The sequence below is a fragment of the Giraffa tippelskirchi genome, chromosome 10 (genome assembly GCF_054371585.1).
Source record: "Giraffa tippelskirchi isolate mGirTip1 chromosome 10, T2T-mGirTip1v1.2.pri, whole genome shotgun sequence".
In the NCBI taxonomy this organism is placed as follows: domain Eukaryota; kingdom Metazoa; phylum Chordata; class Mammalia; order Artiodactyla; family Giraffidae; genus Giraffa; species Giraffa tippelskirchi.
Window position 1 is genome coordinate 91,252,751 of NC_137284.1, and position 26,106 is coordinate 91,278,856.

Here is a 26,106-nt window from a genome sequence, read left to right on the forward strand (position 1 = left end):
CTCGATCTTGTCTCTGGTTAAAGTGGACAGACTGACAGGCTGAGAAAAGCCTCACTCTCACAGAAAAACAGTTTTCTCTTATTAGCAAAGACACAGGATTACAAAGTGGCTTTAAAAATTATTATTTAAGGAAAAGAGAGAAAAGTATTTCTGATTCTGCTTCTATCCAGTGAGCAGTAAGACCTCATTTACAGAAACAATTTTACAGAGCAATAAGACCTCATTTATCTTCTAGAATTATTGTTAAAAACTTAGGCATGAGAAAGTACCCCCACATAATGACCTACTGCTCTGTCCTTGTCATTTGGTGCTCAGTCCAGTGGACATGTATGGTTGTGAGAGTTGGACGGTGTGAAAGCTGAGCGCCAAAGAATTGATGCTTTTGAACTGTGGTGTTGGAGAAGACTCTTGAGAGTCCCTTGGACTGCAAGGAGATCCAATCAATCCATCCTAAAAGAGATCAATCCTGGGTGTTCATTGGAAGGTCTGATGTTGAAGCTGAAACTCCAATACTTTGGCCACCTCATGCGAAGGGTTGACTCATTGGAAAAGACCCTAATGCTGGGTAGGATTGGGGGCGGAAGGAGAAGGAGACGACAGAGGATGAGATGGTTGGATGGCATCACCGACTCGATGGACATGGATTTGGGTAGACTCAGGGAGTTGGTGATGGACAGAGAGGCCTGGCGTGCTGCAATTCATGGGGTCGCAAAGAGTCGGACATGACTGAGCGACTGAACTGAATGAACTTTGGGGCAAATATTTTCTTTAATGAGAGAAATAAGGTTATATTTGTCAAGACAGAGGAGTCCCTTTGCCAATAATTTTTTAACACTAACAGACAAAATTATAACAAAACAATTTCAAAATTCATCACTTATACAGCACAGTGGCAACTTTTACTAGAATGTGCTCTAAAAATATGACTTTACCAATGTTTTTATTTGCGAGCAGCCAATTTACTATGTTCCTGAGCACATGGATTTGAGTAAGAATAAGGAAGAGAAAGGAGCTTAAAAGAACTCCTCTTCGTTAGGGATACATTTTTAAAGTACCTACAGTGATTGCTGGGCACATATCTTACCAGGGCTGAATTTATCTATCTAGAATACGTAAACTGTCCAGAGAAGACAGACAAGTAAATAATTAAAGAGCTATGAAATGGATGAATCATAGGTCAAGTGTGGGAATTTTTTAGTTTTTTTGTTTGGTTGGTATTTTGTCATTTGTTTGCTCTTTGCCTATAGGAAAGAACTACTTTTAAACAAACATATACCATTTTCAATTATATAAAAAATTATGCAAAAAACATTTAAAGTTATGCAAATTATTACACATCTATACCAGAAAACCTTCTTTAATCACCTCACTTGAATAGACTTTAATCAAGTCTATTCTCTTAGACAATGTTCCCCAAAAATTATAGTCACCATTTTTTAGAGTCATTATTTTTTGAAAGATCTAAGAAATGAAATAAGAAATTTGCTGTCATGTATCATTAATACATTGACTTGCCCCTATGATATGAAGATGAACTGAACAATCTCTTGACAATGTTTCTACTCTCTTGATTCTACAGAAGGCACTTAATCAATCACTCTCCTATCTGAGGGCACTGATGTCTGCTACCTCCAGGAGAGAAAGGAACAAAGTGATGGGCAAGATAATACATTTTTCCAGGGTCTCTGATACATATACATTCGTTCCTACAGTCTCAAGTGTTTGTACAGATGTGTAGACACATAAATACATATGTAGATTTGGAAATATCCTCAAACTTAAAGACAATAATACTTTCTCTCCTTGTCCATACCTGTCCACTTGTGCACATATTAATGCATGCATGTTACTAATGTCAATGCTAGTAAAATACCCTATAAAGATTCAAAGATTTTGGTTATTCATTCAATAAATATTTATTGAGCACTGGTTATATGCCATGAGAGTGAAGCTGACTAGACCATTGAGCACTGGTTATATGCCATGAGAGTGAAGCTGACTAGTGTATCCTCAAAGAGATACAAAAGTTTTTAAACAAGTAAATTGAGCAGATTGTTAGAGATATCTGGTGAAGGTCAGAGGGTGGAGCATTTGAGGAAGAGCAAAGAGGTCTACGAAGGCAGGGACCACAGAGGAACAGAGAGGAGGGGTCACATGGGCTCAGTAGAGGAGGTGAGTCAGGACAGAGGCCTTAAAAAATGGCAGGATGTCTGCCCAGCAGACAGAGCCAGAAGGAATTCCAAGCCCTATAAACAAGGTCAAAAGTAGCTGGGATTTTGGAACAGTGTGTGGGCTGCCATGATTGGTGCATGGATATGTATGTGTGTGTGCAGAGGGAGTAGGTGACTGGAAAGAAATAGAAGGAGGCTGGGAAGAAATGGGAATTAGGGACAGATGGGGCTAAGCAGAGAAGGGCATTTTAAAAGTGAAGTTTATTTTGGCTGTAATAGAAACCAATTCAAGCTGGCTCAGGCTGTAAAGTGGAGTTTAATGAGTGGCTATAGAGCCAGGTTTGGATTATGGCTTTACAAGTCTTTATGTGTCACCCTGGGCAGGTTACCTGCCCTCTCTGTACCTTAGCTTCTCTATCAACAAAATTAGAATAACTATAGTAGGATTTTTGTTCAGATCAAAAGAGTTAATACCTGCAACACATCTGGCACATAGCACGTGTTTTATAGATGTTAGCTATTTTTAATTGTTTCTTAGAGGCCAAGAATATCTGAGCCTGATGGGAAGAAAGCCTAAAATAAGAGCTTGGAAAGCTCTGACAATTCAGGCAGCATTCTGTCTCTCTCCTTCTCCTATTTCTACATGATCTTCCTCTGAGCCACTGTGGAAAAGAGCTGCTCAGAGCTTCTGAAAGTTTATATCTGCCTTGACTGAGTTCATGAAGATTTTGACTGTGATAGATGAGTCTTAATTCTCAATTCCTATACTAGTAAATTTGATTGACTCAGCTTGGCTTTAAAATTGGGAAAGGAGTACCATAAGGCTGCATATTGTCACCCTGCTTATTTAACTTATATGCAGAGTACATCAGGCGAAATGCCAGGCTGGATGAAGTACAGGCTGGAATCAAGATTGCCAGGAGAAATATCAACAACCTCAGATACACAGATGATACCATGCAAATGGCAGAAAATGAAAAGGAACCAAAGAGCCTCTTGATGACGGTAAAAGAAGAGAGTGAAAAAGCTGGCCTGAAACTCAACATTTAAAAAACTAAGATCACGGCATCCAGTCCCATCACTTCATGGCAAATAGAAGGGGGGAAAGTGGAAGCAATGACAGATTTTATTTTCTTGGGCTCCAAAATCACTGCAGACGGTGACTGCAACCATGAAATTAAAAGACGCTTGCTCCTTGGAAGGAAAGCTACAACAAACCTAGAGAGCACATTAAAAAGTAGAGACATCACCTTGCTGAGAAAGGTCCATATAGGCAAAGATACGGGGTTTTTTTTCCAGTAGTCATGTACAGATGTGAGAGCAGGACCATAAAGAAGATTGAGCACCAAAGAACTGATGCTTTCAAATTATGGTGCTAGAGAAGACTATTGAGAGTCCCTCAGACTGGAAGGACATCAAACCAGTCAATCCTAAAGAAAATCAGTCCTGAATATTCACTGAAAGGACTGATACTGAAGTTGAAGCTCCAATACTTTGGCCACTTGATGCAAAAAGCCGATTCACTGGAAAAGACTCTGATGCTGGGAAAGATTGAGGACAAAAGGAGAAGCGGGTGGCAGAAGATGAGATGGTTAGCTAGCATCACTGACTCAATAGACATGAATTTCAGCAAATTCCAGGAGATAGTGAAGGACAGGAAAGTCTAGCATGCTGAAGTCCATGGAGTCACAAATAGTCAGACACAACTTAGCAACTGAACAACAACAACAGCAGCAACAGTCTGGCTTGAGTACCCCATGGTTTAATCTGAGGCCAAAGTGATAGGGTAAAAACAATGCCACAGTAACCTATTTCCCTAGAATGACATGAAGAAAGGCAAAGGAGTCACTCATCTTGATTTCCAACCATTTTCAGGTCTGAACCATAGAAAAAACTGAGCAATTTGCATCTTCAGAGCTTTTACAGCTCCTGATGAATTACTTAAGGAATTTGGTGGTCTTTTGCTTTACACCCTCCTTAAATGTTTCCAATTTGCACAGCCCTAACTCCTTTCAAGAATATGGAAACAACCTATCACTATAAAAATGTGGTATATCCATACAACCGAATTATGACTTAGAAAAACGAATGAAGCACTGATACATGCTACAACATAAATGAACCTTGAAAATATCAAGCTAAGTTAAAGAAGCCAGATACAAAGCCATATATCATACTTGAAATGTCTACTTGAAATGTTTAAAATAGGCACTTCTATAGGGACAGAAGGCTGAGCACCGAAGAATTGATGCTTTTGAATTGTGGTACTAGAGAAGACTCTTGAAGAGTCCTTTGGACTGCAAGTAGATCAAACCAGTCAATCCTAAATGAAATCAACTCTGAATATTCACTAGAAGGACTAATGCTGTAGCTGAAGCTCCAATCCTTTGGTCACCTGATGAGAAGAGCTGACTCACTGAAAAGACCCTGATGCTGGGAAAGACTGAGGGCAAGAGGAGAAGGGGGTGACAGAGGATGCAATGATTGGATGGCATCACCGACTCAATGGACAGAAGTTTGAGCAAACTTGGGGAGGTCGTGATGGAGAGGGAAGGCTGGCATGCTGCAATCCATGGGTTCATAAAAAATCAGACACACTTTAGCAACTGAATAACAACAAACAACAACAGAGAGACAGAAAGTAGACTAGTGGTTGTCAGGGACAGAGGGGAGGAAAGAATGGTGAGTGAGTGCTAATGGGGATGGGATTTCCTTTGCAGATGATAAAATATTCTGGCATTAGATATAGGTATTATTTGCACAACCTTGTGAATATACTAGAAATCATTGAAAAGTAAACTTCAAATGGTAAATTTATAGTACGTGAATTACATTTTTTAAAAAGTATCTGAGACTGGGTATGATGTCAGAACACCTGGTTTTAGTCTTTATACCCACACTCTCTCATTCAGAGCCACCACTTTCCCTTCCTAAGCCCTGCCTCCTTACATGAGGGCAGGGGCTGAGGCAGGCTCCACCCAAGGTACATCTCAGATCTAAGTTCTGTGGGTAAGAAATTGGGTTCATTCCCACTTCAAATTAAAGTCAACCTCCCTCTTTCAATCTTCTGCCACTTGAACTGTCTTCTCATTCTGTTTCCTATTTTAAAGAAAGAATTTCTGATTATTTTTTAAATACCTATTTTGAGCATATACACAATACATGGCAGTTGAATGGATAATCTCACTTAACACACATAACAACTTTGTGAACCGGCCTTGCCTATCAACCTCAATTTACAAAAGCAGACACTGAAGTTCAGGAGAGGAAAGTACACGGTCCAGGGCAGCAAGAAGCAGAGCCAGGCATGGAGCCAGAGCTGCCTAACTCCAGAGGTCATATCATGACCCCTGCACTGAGCTGCCTTTCTCCACTAACTCTTCCACTTGACCCAAATCTCACGCTCCTCAACATTTTCTCTAGCAATTTGTCAACTGATTAATTCAACAGTTATATTCATCATGCCCATTACTCTTGTAAGTAATCACTGTAGTGATTTATGAATTGGGAAATAACCCTAAATTCTTTGTCATATGTCAAATGCGAACCACATAATAGTATTTCTTAATGAAGGTAATGCTGGCATACCCTAATAGGATGAATAAAGAACAAACTTAGGCTAATATCCCATAAAGAGGAAAGATGAATGGAAAATTCATCTCTTGTCAACTATGTTCCTTGTACCATTTACTACAGTGGTGGTGGTGGTGGTGGTTTAGCTGTTAAGTCACATACTGCTCTTGTGACCCCATGGATTATAAACCACCAGGCTCCTTTGTCCATGGGATTTCCCAGAGGCAAGAATACTGGAGTGGGTCTCCATTTCCTTCTCCAGGAGATCTTCCCGACCCAGGAATCAAACCCATGTCTTCTGCATTGCAGGTGGATTCTTTACAGACTGAGCCACCAGGACTACAGTAATTTGTTTAATTAAACTAAAGTCTTCTTGTCAATTATATTATAGCTCATTTACCATACCCCCAAAAAAGTCACGCTTCCAATCCCTCAATGTGTTTAAAATTTCTTAAGTAAATTACAAAATATTTCTTTGTAAAGACACAGAAAAAATAAATTTAACAAGATCATCTGAGTTAGTTAAATGTGACTACAGCTAGTAAACAAATACCACAATATATAGGACACTATGTAATGAAGCTGTTAGTGGCTGCCCCTTCTTTACAGATATTATAGCCTAAATATTTGCATGTATTCATAACATGTGTGTGTCTCAAACTCACACAGATATGACATCCAAAACTGAACTGTAGCTAATGTCCAGGGATGCAGGTGTCTTGGTGATAATTACTACATTTGCAAAAAGTTCTACTTAGTTTTTATGGGAAAGATAACCAAAAATTAGCTCAAACAGACCCTATATTTTTATTCTTAGCAACAATGAAACAAAGCAGTAACAAAAACTTGTGTTCTGGAAATGAAAGATACAATCTACATCTACTGGTAAAGTACACATTTTTATTAAGTAGTGACTAATATAAGATTTACTAAAACTTGAAGTCTTAAAATATTTACTTTGTTTTCTAAATCTATCCCTATTCATCTAGAGTGCCATATCACTCTGGGAATAAAATCATTAAGTTCTAAAGTTCTAATACCATGCTTTAAAGATAACACTGAAAATATTACATTTTTATGGTACTTGCTTAATCTCTATTAAAATATGATATGATTGACTGAATCCAAGAACACATCTTGGATCTGATCACTACATTTTCCCCCCAAACTTATATTTCATCAAATCTTGTCATTCTAGAATGGGTCTTACCGAAAAATAAATTAAAAGCATAGGAAATTATAAAAGCTTAAGTGAAAAACTGCTAAGATGGCTGATATATTAGCTGAGCAAAATTATGTAGGAATTACAAAGCAATTTATGCAGGATCTAACAAAAGTTTAATTTATGCAGGGTCTAACAATTTGAAGCGTGGCTGCTACTCATCAGAACTGCAACCTGATTCTCAGGTTTTAGAAAGCCAGACACCAAAAACTAAGCAATATGCTTGTAGAGCCAGAATACTAAATATTGAGTAAAATGAATTTCAGTGTCTGGACAAGGAACAATTTTGTATGAAAGGATATTCAAATAGCCTTTCATTGAGCAACCACAATGAGCCTTGAAGATTTACATGATTGAGCTGGAATTCAGTGCCAAAGACAAGAGGGAAGCATTTTTTTCCGGGATACACAAAGAGATATCCATAATTAAGCATCAGTCCTCCCTAGGGCAGCATGTTTTCTTATATTGACAAGCAAAATGAGGTATTTCAAATCACACATTACTGGCATACAGTCAGCTTTTGTGTAGCTATTGTTTTCATGTATTTCTGGCTATTAGGCATTTGTCTATTTTTGGTCAGTGAGACATATATTTTAAAGAATTCTGGTTTTGCATAAAAGCATATGCAGTTGTGCTAGTGGGATTACATTTATACAACAATATTTTAAGAGTAATTACGGCCTTATTTTGGCTGGTCATATACACATATTATATTCAAAAGAGAATGACTATAACTTTAGTGTAATCAGTACAATTAAAATTAACTATAAGTGGAAAAAATGGTTTCTCATGTGGCTCAGTGGTAAAGACTCCACTTGCTAATGCAGGAGACGCAGGTTCGATCCCTGGATCAGGAAGATCCCCTGGAGAAGGAAATGGCAACTAGCTCTAACATCCCTGCCTGGAAAATCCCATGGACAGAGGAGCCTGGTGGGCTGTAATCCATGAGGTCACAAAGAGTTGGACACGACTGAGCACACACATGCATACACACACATTTAACTAGATGTGATAAGCCAGGCAAAGTAAAACATATAGTTGGGCCTAGAAAAGTACTTCTGGAATTTTTTTTCCACTTATGCACACATGTGCTCACTCAGTCTATGTACTGGCAAGCGGGTTCTTTACCAGCTAAGCTTGTCACACACTAATTTCATTATACATTGGAAACATGCAAATAAGTCATATTTGCTTAAAACTTCATCAGTTAAAAGTGTTAGTCACTGTCCATGGAATTCTCTAGGCAAGAATACTGGAGTGGGTTGCCATTTCCTTCTCCAGATCTTCCCAACCCAGGGATCAAACCTGGGTCTCCTGCACTGCAGGTGGTTTCTTTACCGACTGAGCCACCTTAAGTCAGAGCCTAATGATAGATTATGTATTCAATAATTCTTTTGTTCTAGATCAAAGACTGCCACATCATTTCAGTCTGATTCCTATAGATACAAGACTATCAAAAAGCAGCAATTCTGTTACATTTTATCTTCTATAAGACTGTTCTTTTATTTTCTTATCTGTACCCTACTCAAATCTTTTCCATTCAATTTAAATTGTAAAGACTATATTACACTTAAATACCAAAAATTTAACGTGCTTTTGTTTCCAAAATGATCATTTATCTAAAAAGACATTTAATCTTCTGTTTTCTATTATATTATTTATAAAGATTAACTGTTTAATAATATTCAAGTTATTTTATTAAATTTTGTTTTTAAGGTAACTTACCATTATCCCATAAACACACAAAAAATTATTTGGATATTACTGGAACTTAAAAAAATATCTCAATTGCCCATCCATCCACATAAAAGTCATGTCCTATAAAAATGCCAAGTGACCAGTGGAAGACCTGAGCATTTGATTATGGAGGTCAAACTACCATCAATGGACTTCAAGTTCAGAAGTCTCTTCAGCCTCTATATCTTAGGGCTGGAGGTCATGGGAAGACTACATGCCACTTAACTAAACCAAAATACATTCTAATTCAAGTGAAACTGCCTTTTTGCAAACTTTCAAAGTCACCATGGAAATATCTTAAGGCCAAGGTGTCTTTAAACCATTTCTAATAGTTTTCAATTCTTAGTTTTTCATTTGGCTTACTAGCTAAAATGAGGCATATGATACATGCATTGTATATATTCTTTCAATATATATTTACAATATACTTATAAATGATACTTAATGATTCTTCTCATTTCAAGCCTCCATCTTGGCAAATGATGGTTACTTCATTCAGCCAAGTTCTCTCAAATCATCTTGAGCTATAATCCTCAGGTTAATTCCACCTGAGAACTGTTTCTCTGTGTGTGTGCTTCCTCCCCACCCCACTCCACCCTGGTCCAGCCAAAGGAAGTACATAAAAGTCCTGGAATGAGAACAGCAGCTGCTTCAGGTATCGAGATTTATAATTTGGGGATACCTAGTTTTACTTCGATGGTGAAGGACAGGGAAGCCTGGCATGCTGCAATCCATGGGGTCGCAAAGAGTTGGACATGACTGAGTGACTGAACAACAAGTTTTACTAAATATTTTCCATGTGGTGAGGGCTTTATCACCTCCTTTCATCCTTGAGACTGCTCAACACCTTATGAAGCAGGTGCCACTGTCATCAGCATTTCATAGATGAGGAAATTAAGCTTAGTAAGCAACGTGGCTGAGGCACATGACTAATGAAGGCTGGGGTACGGATCTGTGAGCAGGTCTGCCTGACTGCATGGTGCACACTCTTACCCCACCCACACCCCCTCTCCCGCATATGCTCCTTCCGGTCCAGGCTTGGCCGATGTCAGTGCACCTGGACTCCTTCCATGCCCTGTCACATCAGACCTTTAACCATAGAACAGTTTCTCTGCATCCAATCCTGGACCTGACAGTTTGTTCTCCATGCTGACGAGAGTGGTCCCTTTAAAATGAAAGTCTGTTCAAGTCACTCCTCAGCTGACACCCTCAAAGTACCCTCTGCTCCTGAATGCTCTGGCCCTGGTCTCCTATCCAGCCTTATCTCTTTCCCTCTTGGTTCCAGGCCAGTCACTGCAAGGTTTTCTTTTCATTCCTAGAACACAGCCAGCCTCTTCCCACCCTGAGGCCTTTGCATCTACTGTTCTCTCCTTCAGGTGTGCTGTGCCCCACCTTCCACAGGGAGCTAATTTCCTCTCATTCTTCACATCTCAGCTCAGTATGACTTCCCCGGGAAAGCTTTTCCTAACTATATGCCATTTTACTCCAGTTTAGATTTCTTTTCTCTGTCACACCCTTTCCCAGCACTCAGTACATTTCCTAGCTAGCCCCTAGCAAGATTTACTATTACATATTTATATGGCCATTTAAATAATGTCTCTCCCATTTAATTAATGTAGACGAACGGTTCTCAAAATTTAGTAGGTATCAAAATCACCTCAAGTGCTTATTAAAAAACTGAACACTGTCTCACTGCCCACAGTATCTGATTCACTGAATCTGGAGTAAGGTCAGGAACTCTCTAGTTACAAGTTCCCAGGGATGCTGAAGGTGTGGACCCCGGACTGATCCAGTATAATGGTTCTCAACCATGGATAAACAGTAAAATCACCTGGGAGCCAATGCCAAGCACTGTTCTCAGAGGTTCTGATTCAATTGGATTAAGGCAGAACCCAGGACATCTTATCCCAAATACTGCATACTTATCCTAAAACTGTTTTTATCTAAAATTTAAATTTAGCCAGTATCCTGTAAATTTTTATTTGTTAAATCTGGTAACCCTACTTGAAAATCCTACATAACATAACACATAGTATGGCATATATTTATGTATACATATTATATATATATGATTATAACTGACCTCTCACTTCTACAGAGCCCAGTAAGGGTGGGAATAAAATAGTGGAAATTTTAGACTTAAGAGAATTTTATTGTTTCTGAAGGATGAGACCTTAAAAGTAGTAACCAACAGATTATAAAAACTTATCTGGGATCTTTTTAAAATAGGGCAAATTCTCAATGTCAGATAATTTTAACAAGATGATTAAATGACTTCTTGGTGTCTTTACCCTGAGGCTATGAATCTCATCTTGGGTCAGCAGGGTACCACTGTAGCCTCAACGTTATTGCTCTGACATCAAGCAGTAATGCATCTGGGCAGAGCTCTGCTGGGACTCAACATAGAGGGGATGCTCCTTCATATATCAAAAGTAGGTAAAATTTATTTATTTAGTAAGTACCCTAGGAAAAATAAAACATTGAACACATGGCTGCCTTCAATAAAGAAATTCTTTCTCATATTAATGGAGGAAATCTTGTACAGTTTTCTAATCTCAGAGTAGGATCAGAGATTTCATGTCTTACATAAATTGATACAGTAACTTTGCATTTTTGATGCTGTAAAGGGTCTACTGAATTCCAGATTGGCATGTTTATCAAGCTATGGGTAAACTACAGATTTCCAAATCTAGAATCCTCCGTGATCAGTGACCATCACATAGCCTTCTGCCTCCACTTAAGTAAACTTCCAGGTCTCTGGGTTAAGGACAAAGACTCCATATAAGTATTTTAAATATTAAATCACATTATTTTATGAATACTCACAGAATGCAATAATTTCAACAGTTATTGCTATCTTTCACTGTGTGTGATGCTTACTTGCCAAACAATATGACACGTTTCACCTACTCCAAGATTTTAAGAACTGTTTATAAAAACAGGTTACTGAATAAATGCATGGGCATCAGAATGAATTCCAGTCCCATCAACCTAAATGACAGAACACAGGAATCTACTCAAATCCCACAGGATCAAGTGTAATAGCAGCAATACACGGAGAGAGGAATAGAATGACCATCACACCAAACTCATGGTTGGTTGCATATTTACATGACTTACTTCAACTCACTTAACTTTAAGCAAACATACAAAAATCACTTCAGATTATCTTCTCTGAAATAATAAATGTCAAATACTTTTAGATATTTCAAAAATAAGACCTATAACTGTGTAAAATATAGCTTACCAAACCCAAATGCATTAGACCCTCCAATGCTCTGTGAAGCCTGAACACTGGTAGATGTGTACAGTCCAGTCACCAGCAAGCCGTCAAAGAAGGTGCTTGTTGAAATTGTCACTGAAACACAGAGGAAAAAAGAAACCTCAATTAATACAGTCAGAATAATGAGATACATTTCTGAAGTGTTAGACACTGTCAAAACAGTCTTTACTCATTATTAACAAATTATTTTTATACTATCCCTACTTAGTATTTCCTTGATATCAGAAATTACATAGGAGCAAAAAGAAATTCAGAACTCCAATGTCTATAATCGCTGGTCCTAAATTTAGCACATCAGCCCCACCTTTCTGCATTCATTTACACTTTCCCTAGCTATGTGCAAAATCATCAGAAAATAATGTAGTACTGAATAGTCAGTTTCCCACCTCCACCACCACCCCTGAAGGCAGTCAAAGGCATTGCTTGAGTTCTGGCATTGTGATGAAACACTCTTATTCTTTTAAATATTCCATACTGTGGGAAACAATCTTACATCAGCTGAAAGCAGAACAGTAAGTTGTGCTGCACTTCTTATTGTTAGTCTGTGTTTCATAGATGAGTTCCCTAAAGTCTTTAACAAAAGCAGGCTAATTTGCATGAAGACAGTCAGCCCTTTTCCTTTTGAGAACAAGGAAAGAAGACTACTGCATGCTTTAAGTTTTAGAACAAAGTCTACAAAGGAGTCCAAATAGTTTCACAACCAGAAAATCATGATGTTCCTGAGGAAAAAAGGGTCAAATTAACTGTATCTGTACACTAGTTAGGTTTAGCTTCTTAAAATTGTATCTTGCTCACCACCCTAAAAGTTGGTCATAATTTCCTCCTTGAAAATAATTTTTTCTCCTGCATTGCCTTTATTATACCAAGATGAAGTCATTTGTAGGAAACAGCCAAGAAAAGGTATTATTATTATGGCAGTGCACAGTTTAAGACTGAAATCACGCTTGCTGGCAGTAAGGAGAATGACCAGAGTCACATTAACTGTGATGAGAATGTTTAAATTAAACTCCAGGAAATCCAGTGAGTACAGCAGAATGGTTTGAAACTTCCATATCATAAAACATACATAAAACACACGTATCAACAGAAGAGCCTGACAACATACTACCCCCAAAATGGCACTGGATGTTGAAGTAAATCATCACAACATTCTTCAGTCAGATTTGAGTGCTGGCATGTAAACCACATGAAAACCATTCAGTGGGGCACTGAGATAAGTAGTTTATATGCATTATCTCATTTCATTATTAAAACATCTCTGTAGAAGGGGTACTGTTACTATTCCCAGGATACAAGTAAAGAATCTGTGGCATGGAGCAATGAGGAACCTTGCCCAGGACCATCTGATAACATCTAAACTTTTTGATGGTTTATCTGGCTTCTCTCCCATTTTTTTTCTCTGCCTCTCTGCCCCCAACCCCCTGCCCAACCAGATCCCACAGTCACAAACTGGCCGTGGCCAAACTTTTGTTCAGTAACCTCTCTCCCACATTATTCACAAGCATTAGGAGTATTTCAAAAGCAAAATGAAAGCTATAGGAGTCAATATCACTGTTGACTAGAAAGGAAGAAGGCCAAAGGCAGCCAGGAGGTATCCCCCATGGCATGTTGGTTAAAACCTAGGCCAGATATGGGATGAGATCTGGGTCCTGGGCTCTCATATGCTGCTACCTGTTCTTCAGCAAAACCACTTTGCCTCTCAGAGTCTAAATTTCCTCATTTATAGAATCACAGCTTAGTTGTCAGCCATCTGTTTTGCTTACCCCAGATTCCCACAACTGGTTCTATTGATGCCCTCATCCTTCAGTTTGGTAAGATAAAAAGTTCTTAAATGTCCCCCTCCCATCTAGGAGGTTTAGAATTAACTCACTTCCTGTTAAGTTGCCTATACTAATCACAGGACTCAAATGCTGTTGTCTCAGGTCATCCTTCACAGCCTGCAGAGCCTCACTGTGGATTCACGGGACCCTGCTCTTACCTACTGCCTCGCAATCCGCTCCCCTCCCCTCCAGGTGCAAGAGGGCCCCTATCTGGTGTTAATGCACAAGCACAGCCACTGTGGATTTCTCTGCATTTCCTTATGCTTCTATTCTGGTTCCTATTCCCAAGATTCTGAAAAATGTAAGGGCTTATGGTTTGGGGATTGATGCAAAACTAAATTTGAGTCTTACCCTGTCTCTACCTTTGCCCCATGTGTGATCCTGCGGTGAGTCATTGACTGTTGCTGTTCAGTCATTAAGTCATGTCTGACTCTTTGCAACTCCAGGGACTGCAGCACACCAGGCTTCCCTGTCCTTCACTATCTCCCGGAGTTTGCTCAAACTCATAGACTCATAGAATATCATATAGATATTAAAACTCATAGAATATCCATATACAAAAAGGGAATGATAATACTATCAGGTCTACTGTAAAAAATAAAGGCAAATGTTAATTACCTATCAATGTATCTAGATCCTTAACACACTATCATGCATATAGTAATGAATCAATAAAAGTGAGTTACTTTTCCCTGCCCTTTTTTAGACCTGAAAGCCCTGCTTTGCTCTTCCCTTCCTGAGAACTGGGCTCCTGTACAGACCTCCTGGCATCTCCCTCGCTAGATGCCTGGGTGTGCCCAATCACTGGACTGCCCGCATCTGAGTCCTGCTGCCTGCTAGTGTTCTCCATGTACCCTTCCCACCCACTACTTCATTTGTGACCACAGTTCACTCAAGTCTGAAACGCGACTGCACGTGGGCCCAAGATAAATGAACATCCCTAGCTTGTTATTAATTTATCTTCCTTTCCAAAAGATATTCTTCAAGCATCTATTCATGTTAACTTAGAACAGAAGCTAAACACTCTCAGAGAAGTGGCTAAGACAGAAAAGAACCATGCACGGCAGCTCTCAATCTTTCTTCTACTGCTCTCAATTATTCAGTTCTGGCCTCAAACAGCTATGTTCCTCCCGGCAAAACATAAGCCCTGCCATGCCTTCTGTGACAACTGATAAATTCAGTTTATTGATGGCGTGTATACATCTGGGGAAGTTTCAGTCCCTTAGAGACGTGCCTCAAGGAAGCTGTCTAGGTGGTCTGTGACTCGTGGTTACCAAGCATGGCCACAGTCTATTTTGCCCCTCAGATGTCCATCCAGATCGTTAATCCTTGCCAGATCTTCCCTCTTAACCACCACCCAATGCCTCTTTAGACCTGAGGACGAAGCAAATTCTGATCTTAATTCTTCCACACACCACACAAGAAGCCAACGTCAGATCAGTCCTTTTCTTTACTTAGATTCTTGGGAACTGTACTTAATTTCCAGTATCATTAATTTGCTATGCTCAGACTGAGTAAGCTTTTATCTCTACTTGGTTCTATTTCTAGAAATGATGTGAACATTTATTATTTGGTAATGTCATGCATAGGTGGGCTTAAATATGTGAGTTGTTGTTGTTCAGCTAAGGCATGTCCAACTCTTTGTGACCTCACAGATTGCACCATGCCAGGCTCCCGTCTCCTCCACTATCTCCTGGAGTTTGCTCAAATTTATGTCCATTGAGTCAGTGATGTTTCCTAACCATCTCATCCTCTGCTGCCCCCTTCCTTGCTAAGTATGCAAGACATCATTTCTAAACATTAAGTGACCTAGAAAAAAAAATCATAAGAAAAACACTACTGTTAGAGACTCTTGGCTTTACATACCATCCATAAGCTGACTACTCTCAAATTTCTATCTCCAGTCCAAACCTCTTTATACATTCTCTCTCTGTACACACACACACACACACACACACACACACACACACACACACACACTGCTTAACACTTCTACTCAATACTCCCACTCAGAGGTCTGTGAGACATCTCAACTTCAGCATGACCAAAACCGAAAACCCACCCCACGCCCCAAAACTGCTTCTCCTGCAGCCTTCCTCAACTCTGCTGATGGCAGCACCATTGTTCCTGCTGCTTAGGCCAAAACTCTCTAATTTTGGAACCACCTTCTCCCATACTCTGAATGCAGTCCACCAGTAAATCATGTTGGTTCTGCCTTCAGATCATATCCAGAATCTGACCACTTACCACACTGTTCTGAGCTATCATCATCTCTCCCATTGTTGCATTAGACATTACTCCGGTCTTCCTGGTTCTATCCTTCGCTATAGTATCTTCCCAGCATAAGAGTCAGAGGAATTCTTTTAAGACATCCAGTCACATCACTCCACTGCTTAGAACTCTCCAGCGCTCTCAGTCAATGTCTTTACAGTGGCCTACAAGGTCCTATGTGATCTGTCACTGTTCCCTCTCTGTTCTCATCACCTTCTGATCACCCCACTCCAGGTATACTAGCCTCCTTGCTGTAATCACATATATCAAGCCTTTGTACCAGCTCTTTCCTCTCTGCCTGGGACTCTCTTTCTCCAGATACTGAAGGGTCAATGGTTTATATAAAAATCATCTGATAATAACTTAATGGCTTAAATAGGTAAACACATTGAAACAATTCAGTCTACCTTATGATCTACTTATTTTCATGGTTTTACAAATGTTCATGGTAAATTTATAAAATTCTTTTCCAGAAGATGTTTTTTCCTTCGAGTCAAGTTTTTTTATATTTTAATATTTTCATTAGAAATTGTTGCATGGAGAACTAGCCACTTTAACTATAAAATAAAAAAAAGTGATATAAATAATATGGACTGCAAGTAGAATTTTGAACCTACCAGTACATTTTAGGGAAGAAATAAAGCAAGTATATTATTACCTATAATAGGAAAGCATATGTGTCTTATCAGATCACATAATTCCCTTGTTCAACAAACATCTCTAGCTCCCTATCATGCACAGATTAAAATCTTATATTTAGTGCGATTTCCAAGTCCTTCATGTTGTGGCCATAATCAGTCTCTCAAGTCAATTTTACCCATTTTAGCTGCAAATACCCTTTGATTCACTTCAACTAGGACATGTTCTTAACTAACCTGTTTCCTTGCCTTTCTTTAAAGGGTATCTTCACCAAGAGTTACTTTCCTGGTTTCCTTTTGCTGAAATTCTATCCATTCCACAGGGACAGGCTCAAATGATCTCTCTCTCATGAAGTCTCTTCTGACCTCCTAGGGAAAGCTCCCTCTCTCCTCTCACTGACCCCAATGAGAGGAGTCTAGTAACATGGAATACTTGACATATTCTACCTTCCACAGAGCCTGGCCCAGAGGAAGAGCTCAACAGATGCTTGTTAAATTCAACCATGCAATTCTTTTAATCTTACGGCATCATCAGTCAGTTCAGTTCAGTCGCTCAGTCGTGTCCGACTCTTTGCCACCCCATGAATTGCAGCACGCTAGGCCTCCCTGTCCATCACCAATTCCCAGAGCCTACCCAAACCCATGTCCATCGAGTCGGTGATGCCATCCAACCATCTCATCCTCTGTTGTCCCCTTCTCCTCCTGACCCAAATCCCACCCAGCATTAGGGTCTTTTCCAATGAGTCAACTCTTCGCATGAGGTGGCCAAAGTATTGGAGTTTCAGCTTCAACATCAGTCCTTCCAATGAACATTCAGGATTGATCTCCTTTAGGATGGATTGATTGGATCTCCTTGCAATCCAAGGGACTCTCAAGAGTCTTCTCCAACACCACAGTTCAAAAGCATCAATTCTGCGGCGCTCAGCTTTCTTCACCATCCAACTCTCACATCCATACATGACCACTGGAAAAACCATAGCCTTGACTAGATGGACTTTTGTTGGCAAAGTAATGTCTCTGCTTTTAAATATGCTATCTAGGTTGGCCATAAAATTCCTTCCAAGGAGTAAGTGTCTTTTAATTTCATGGCTGCAATCACCATCAGCAGTGATTTTGGAGGCCAAAAAAATAAAGTCTGACACTGTTTCCACTGTTTCCCCATCTATTTCCCATGAAGTGATGGGACCAGATGCCATGATCTTAGTTTTCTGAACGTTGAGCTTTAAGCCAACTTTTTCACTCTCCTCTTTCACTTTCATCAAGAGGCTCTTTAGTTCTTCTTCACTTTCTGCCATAAGGGTGGTGTCATCTGTGTATCTGAGGTTATTGATATTTCTCCCAGCAATCTTGATTCCAGCTTGTGTTTCTTTCAGCCCAGCGTTTCTCATGATGTACTCTGCATATAAGTTAAATAAGCAGGGTGACAATATACAGCCTTGATGTACTCCTTTTCCTATTTGGAACCAGTCTGTTGTTCCATGTCCAGTTCCAACTGTTGCTTCCTGACTTGCATACAGGTTTCTCAAGAGACAGGTCAGATGGTGTGGTATTCCCATCTCTTTCAGAATTTTCCACAGTTTATTGTGATCCATACAATCAAAGGCTTTGGCATAGTCAATAAAGCAGGAATAGATGTTTTTCTGGAACTCTCTTGCTTTTTCGATGATCCAGCGGATGTTGGCAATTTGATCTCTGGTTCCTCTGCCTTTTCTAAAACCAGCTTGAACATCTGGAAGTTCACGGTTCATGGCTCAGGTATTGCTGAAGCCTGGCTTGGAGAATTTTGAGCATTACTTTACTAGCATGTGAGATGAGTGCAATTGTGTGGTAGTTTGAGCATTCTTTGGCATTGCCATTCTTTGGGATTGGAATGAAAACTGACTTTTTCCAGTCCTGTGGCCACTGCTGAGTTTTCCAAATTTGCTGGCATATTGAGTGCAGCACTTTCACAGCATCATCTTTCAGGATTTGAAATAGCTCAACTGGAATTCCATCACCTCCACTAGCTTTGTTCGTAGTGATGCTTTCCAAGGCTCACTTGACTTCACATTCCAGGATGTCTGGCTCTAGGTGAGTGATCACACCATCGTGATTATCTGGGTCATGAAGATCTTTTTTGTACAGTTCTTCTGTGTATTCTTGCCACCTCTTCTTAATATCTTCTGCTTCTGTTAGGTCCATACCATTTCTGTCCTTTATCGAGCCTATCTTTGCATGAAATGTTCCTTTGGTATCTCTAATTTTTTGAAGAGATCTCCAGTCTTTCCCAATATGTTGTTTTCCTCTATTTCTTTGCATTGATTGCTGAGGAAGGCTTTCTCATCTCTCCTTGCTATTCTTTGGAACTCTGCATTCAGATGGGAATATCTTTCCTTTTCTCCTTTGCTTTTCGCTTCTCTTCTCTTCCCAGCTATCTGTAAGGCCTCCTCAGACAGCCATTTTGCTTTTTTGCATTTCTTTTCCATGAGGATGGTCTTGATCCCTGTCTCCTGTACAATGTCACAAACCTCTGTCCATAGTTCATCAGGCACTCTATCAGATCTAGTCCCTTAAATTTATTTGTCACTTCTACTGTATACTCATAAGGGATTTGATCTAGGTCATACCTGAATGGACCAGTGGTTTTCCTTTTTTTCTTCAATTTAAGTTTGAATTTGGCAATAAGCAGTTCATGATTTGAGCCACAGTCTGCTCCCAGTCTTGTTTTTGCTGACTGTATATGGCATCATAATGCAACCTAACTGTGGAAAGTTAGGTAATTGACCCTATTCCTTAAAAAAGGGAGATAATAATATATGCTATCAAAATTATTTGGACATTCTGCCTGGATTTTTATTTTTTAAGTCTCTGTCCTGTGCTTTTTAAATAAATTTTTCTGTCATTGGATAAAGCAAAAAAAAAAAAAAAAAAAAATTCAACCATGCAATATCTGAAAGAAAAATAAACACCTATATGAAAAGACACATGCACCTTAATGTTCATAGGAGCATTATTTACCACTGCCAAGACATGGAGACAACCTAAGTACCCACTGACAGGCAAATGGATAAAGAAACTGGTGTATAGAACAGAATACTACTCAACCATAAAAAAGAACAATATTTTGCCACTTGCAGCAACATGGATGGACCTGGAGGGCATTATGTTAAGCAAAGTAAGTCAGAGAAAGATAAATACTGTATGATATCACTTTTATGTGGAATCTAAAAATACAACCAACTAGTGAATATAACATAAAAGAAACAAACTTATAGACACAGAGAATAAACTGGTGGTTACCAGTGAGGGGGGGTGGCATTACAAGGATGGAGGGGGTGGAAGGTAAAAACTACTGTCTGTAAGACAGGCTCAAGAATATATTGAACAATACAGGAAATATGGCCGATATTTTGTAATAACTATAAATGGAAAGTAACCTTTAAAAATTATATATACTTTTTTAAATTAAATAAATAGTTTTTAAAAAATCAACCATACAGAAATATTTGTTACACCATCATGGGTGTGCACTGAGTCGCTTCAGTCGTGTATGACTCTTTCTGACCCTATGGATTGTAGCCCACCAGGCTCCTCTGTCTATGGGATTCTCCAAGCGAAAACACTGCAGTATGTTGCTATGCCTTCCTCCAGGAGATCTTCCTGACCCAAGGATCAAACCTGCATCTCTTGCATTGCAGGTAGATTCTTTATGCACTGAGCCACCTGGGAAGCCCTTGTTACAACATAAAGTAACATAAAAATAAAATATAACTGAGAATATAGTATAGCCAATGTAACTAAAATTGTGAAATCTCTATCTCTTACACAGAAAAGAAAGGGCCAGTGCTATTCATTCAGGAATATGAAAGTAGAAGTTTCTCCTGAAAGGAAACAAAAATAAAAACTAATGCAGTATTTTTATTGTAGTACTCAAAAGATAGAAATATCTAAAAAAATTTTGGTTGAATTTTACATTTAACCATAAGAGTGGTTATTTTACATATATATATACTTTGTGTGTGCATATGTCTGTATGTATACATATTTTATGTACATACCAAATTAATCTTCTCATAATTTTGTCACTGAAACACTCTTATCCTCACTCTGAAGCTACTCTGCCATTTCCTCAAATGAAAAATAAGAAAGGATCAAAAGGCTGAGGAGGTTGTACATATCTCTCTCACATCTGTGTTAAATTGGCAATGAGCTTAGCACTGGGAGTCTATGAATATGGATTGCCGGGTTGTGACAGCTGAATGAAAACATGATGTAGTGACACAATTCAATTCTCATCAGTGGCTCAAAGAGAAGCTCTGTCTTAAAATGACTAATTACAGAGTCAGTTATTATCTATTATAGCGTCTATTAACTGTTTCCAATAAGACCCTAATACCATTCTTGCAGAAAATCACTGCAAGATGAAAGTCTGGAAGAAAATAAATTTAGACATTTAATGCTGTTTGCATTTCATCCTAAAGCTTCTGGCTTACAAATGCTCTATGGGCCATTAAATTTTGATCACTTCAAGCATATTCCATTATGACTTTATACAAAAGACCTTTAATATGTGCAGAAAAGAAACATATTTTCTAATATTTGAAATGATGTTTCCTTTTCTTCCAAGATGACAAACACCAGAGGACAGAAAATTGCAAAAATCTTGAAATTAAGTATTAGTGATGATGCACCTATTGCAGAGCTTCCATTTCTTATTTTTATATATTTTGAAAATGAAAAGCACCAGAACTAATACTGCCAATATTTAAAAAAAAAATGTCGCTGCATTTTGCCTTATGAACAGAAACTCATTTGCCTTTGAATACAGAACAGATTAAATAGCCTGAGGAATAAATATATTACTCTGAAAATGAAATCAACTCAGTTTATTTGCCACAAAATTTCATCAACATGATGTGTTCAACTACTGATTCTCCCTTAAAGCGCCACTAGCCCTGAGTATCAAATAGAGACTATCTAAAAATACATTATAATCTACATTCAAAATCTCTATAAAAACATGATCCTCAAACTACTTTTCATTACGTATATTAATTCCATTATGACATGGTTTTATGTGGTTTTCAAATATTAAGCCAGCCATTTCAATAATAACATCCCCAAAGCAATAGTAGCTGAAAAAAAAATCCCACTGACATGTAAAAGAAATGACTGGAGGTCAAGATTCACTGAGATAGAGAGAATGAATCCATAGCAATGAACTGGACACAGAAATCTTATAATGAGACCAGGAACAAATAGACTCCAGTTAGCCTTGTGAGAGGTAGAGAGAGATCACTCATGCCTTACCTATTTACTCTAACAGCTACTCAAAAGAGGCACAAGAGGAAGGTTACGGCTATCCACCAGGGTCAGTCTCTAGAGAGGCACTACTAAATGAACCTCACTCATTCTTTCCTGCTTCTGTAAGTCTCTATTAAATGGCTGACCTAGAACATCTCTATCAGCATTTTACCCTCAAGTGTAATTGTCACCTGCATCCCTCGTCCTCCTCCTCATCATCATGAACATCACAGCTAAACAATATTTGACCACTATATGCCAGGTGCTATGGTAAGTCTTATAAGAATTAACTTATTTAATCATTTCAATATCCCTATGAAATAAGTATTATAAATAGATGCTTTCATCCATGAGAATGCTGAAACAAAGAGGTGAGGGTGGGTTGAGAAACACACTTTACATGGCATGGAAAAGGTGGCTGTAAGAAATGGAAGCCATGCTCCTCATCCTAAACGCACTTCATTCATCTCCTGGAAGACCTGACAGGGTGGCAGGGGCTTGACCTTCTCTCGGAAGGCAGTGGCACTCTCAAACCCCAAGTGCATGAGTGCAGTCTCTCGGGCGTCTGTCCAGCATTTAACCTGATGTCTGCTGCACCAATTATCACAGCCCTTTTTAAAGAAAAGATCATTATTATTATTCCTCTTTTTCATTTTATATGGCTTTGTACTTTTGGCTATGTACTTTTGTTCCTGGGGACAAAGAGGGCAGAAAGAACGGCCTCCAGGGAGCACTAAATGCAGGGTGATGGAGGACTAAGTTGAAGATCACAATAATGTCAGAAAGCCCTGGATCAGCCCACCTCTGAAAACAGAGGAAGCATGCTCTGGCAAATGCCCTCCCACCTTTGTTCCATCTGAAAGGAGGGCGAAAACTGAGTATGATCTGGTGATTATGACAGGTGCAGGGATTAAAACATTTTTGAGGGTTTGTAAAAATGTTCTTTGCTGGCTGGAAGAGGAATCCAGCATCTCTGTGGAAGTCTATTATGATATATTTATATTACAGATTCACAGAATCAGATGAGCCACAAGGAGTCTCTAAGTCCTATCTTTTCGGCACCACCAATAATAAAAGGAGAGCCACTGAGGTTTTTCCCTCCTTTAAATTCTTCCTAGGAGATAAAATAGATGCAGTCAAATGTGTTTGTGAACTTATTATTTTTAAAATTAAGCCCTTTGGAAGTAAGTTTAAACATCAGTGTTTGGGGAATGTAAATCTTTTGTTTCTCTATCCCTCAACATTCCCTTTCCTTTATGCCCCAAGTTTGTCTCTTTCTTTCCCTTTCTCTGTCTCTGTCTCTCTCTCACCAGCATTTCTGAAAACACTAACAACTGGGATAAAATCTCACACACCTTATTTAGGTGAGATCCCTTCTTGAGACTTGGAGACCTAGGTTCAGAATAAGCACCTGAGGTGAGGTCCTGAACAATATTTTGAAACTGCCTTAAGATTGTTCAATTTATGCTAAACACAAATTCTTTACTAGTGATCTTGAATATAAAGGAGAAAAATAGGGTTTTACAATGATTTATCCTACTTTTAGTCCCAAGTAAAGTTAAACCAGTAATGATTTTTTCCTGTCATCCACTTTTGGCTTTCATAATGTGATTCTGAAGTTTCAAAAATTCCTACAAATACTGAAAAATGTTTAGTTTCTAAAACCAAAAACACTTATTTTCTTTATAAATAGCATTTTATTATAATTGAGAGAACTGTTGCCAAGAATTACTGGTATTTGTGATTTATCTCTGCCCTTATTTTTCATGTGTTACTTTTATATGAGGTCGGATGATACTCATACATGAAAATTTCATATTGTTGGCCCTGCACTCAATGAATTATTAAAGTGATGTGAATAAGAATGTGGTGTTCAGATTTTCAGCAAATTCACCCTTTTGTTCTTTATTTTTTTTAATGAAAGACTACCTTGTCTATAACTCATCATAACTTTTTAAAATTTAAACAAAACTTAGCTTTAAAAGAAAGCATTTTGGGGGACTTATTAACTCTAACCTTTTCAAAGAAGTTCTAAGAATGTTTCCTTTAACATATGGATGTTAATTAAGGTTTTCTAGGGGGAAAAATAAGCCTAGTAATCTTATAAGCACATATACAAGTAAATATGTTATAGTAAAACGCACAGATGTCTAGGGAATAAGTATACATGTAATTTTTTTCCAGAATAATCGGATGTTTAAAGAATTTACACAATTAAAAGGGCCTGCAGTTATTTTGTTTTTATTACTCTATCTTGGATATTTTTTAACATGAAGTCCCCCCACAATTCCTCCAAAATGTGGTTTTGACTAGCATTAACTAAAGAAAATCTGAGCTCATGTAACAAATCACAGGGTGACTCCAAATAGTGTCCCAAGTTGTACAGAAAATAAAGCTGTGCTTTTGTTTGCAACTTAACATATTGATAATATACTATTACAAATTTTCAACATGGTAATTGTGTGTAATATATATCTATATGTTATGTGACAGAGATGTATCATGTATCTCTTATGCTTGTAGACTGACTAAATCAACATTAATAATCAACAATTAAAGAACTGCTAATAGACATAGTTAAACTAAATGTAGCTGTAGAAATATTTTCTTTTTTACAAAAAGGGAATTTTCATAGTATTCTCATTTGGCACTTTGGTATGTGCATTTCAATTCATTTAACTAATTACAAGCAACTGTGCTAACATCAAAGCATCCATTTAAATATATACTGAGGTCATTACACATATGGCATACATATGGAAAAAATAAACTATGAAACTCTACAGTTAACTTAAATAGGACAAATAGAATATTCTCATTTATTTTATAGTCAGAATAATCAGACCTAGTTTGTGTGTGTGTCTGTGTGTGTGTACGTGCATGTGTCCTGCACAGCTCATTCATTCACTAAACAAATATTTACAAAGTGCTACTACTTGATACTGGTAATATAATGTGAACCATCTGGATGTTTATAAAAACAGTATTTGAGTAACTGTTCTTGTCCACTTGCAGAATCATCCTTATTCCATATTGTAAAATCTACATCATAAATTCCAAAATTGCTAGCATTGAAATTCACAAAATAATGTTAAGTAAATGATGTGACAGAGAAATGTTCATGTACAGGCACAGATAGTGGCTCTTCTAAATAAACTACAACTAAATACTCTTCTAAGAATTTTAGATAAGAATAATAACTAAATAAGAAAATAATTTAAATGACATTTACATTGATAGATGCTATCTGATAGTTCTTTGATAAGTTATACAAGAAAGAATAAATGTACAACTAATTTATATAACATCAAATTATAATTACATATACTATTTCTCTGATGTGTAAAAAATGGAAAATGTCACCCTTTATATTTTACAACATGGCATTTAGTATCATGAGTCTTACACTCCTGTTTAACATACTAAAACCTCTTGTACTTTACTATAAATTTGCATTTTCAATACAATCATAAGACAGTTTTTCCAAAGATGAAGATAAAGAAAAACTCAAGGTGTGAATAATTATCAATAAACATGTTAGGCTTAGGAATATAGGGAAAAATTAAGTGAACAGTTATGCAAAAACTGTTTAAATGAGAGGAGTTTGTAAAGGACTAAATGTGTTTTGCACCTGTAGTATTCCTTATTTTCTGGTGTAGGATTTCTAAGAAAGTCTTAATCCAGCCTTAGTGCATATTTGTTTTTGATTTGTTGGGGTGTTTTTCTTGAGAAAATTGATATAAATTCTTAAGTTGAAGATTTCTAAAAAAAAAAGTTGGATACAAGGCAAGCTTGCAAATAGATACATTTTTATAAACTTCTACATTTTATTTGCAAGTATTTATATACAGAAATGCTTATCTAAGACAGAATTCTAAACAGAATTTTAAAATATCAGTTATAATATCTATTCAACACAGATGGGACTCATATTCTACAAGTACTCACTAATGAAAGTATTACTATTTAGTCAAACAACGAGTATGTGGTAGAATCATGAGCCAAACTAAATTCTCCCAAAGATTATTTTACTTTATTAACTAAAACTTCCAGTCACCTAAGAAACTTCTTAAAATTCACATTACTAGGTCTCTCCCTTCCCCCACTT

The 26,106-nt window shown here is 37.9% G+C and overlaps 1 protein-coding gene across 2 annotated transcripts in view; it reads right to left on the minus strand.

The window, feature by feature from the left end:
• The window catches only part of RELN (reelin), a 555,021-nt gene that overhangs the window by 473,624 nt on the left and 55,291 nt on the right, over positions 1-26,106 (minus strand). For both annotated transcript variants that reach the window (XM_081535825.1, XM_081535826.1), the window contains exon 2: positions 11,951-12,061. In XM_081535825.1, the coding sequence (XP_081391951.1) occupies positions 11,951-12,061 (111 nt within the window). The remainder of the gene's footprint in view (positions 1-11,950; positions 12,062-26,106) is intronic.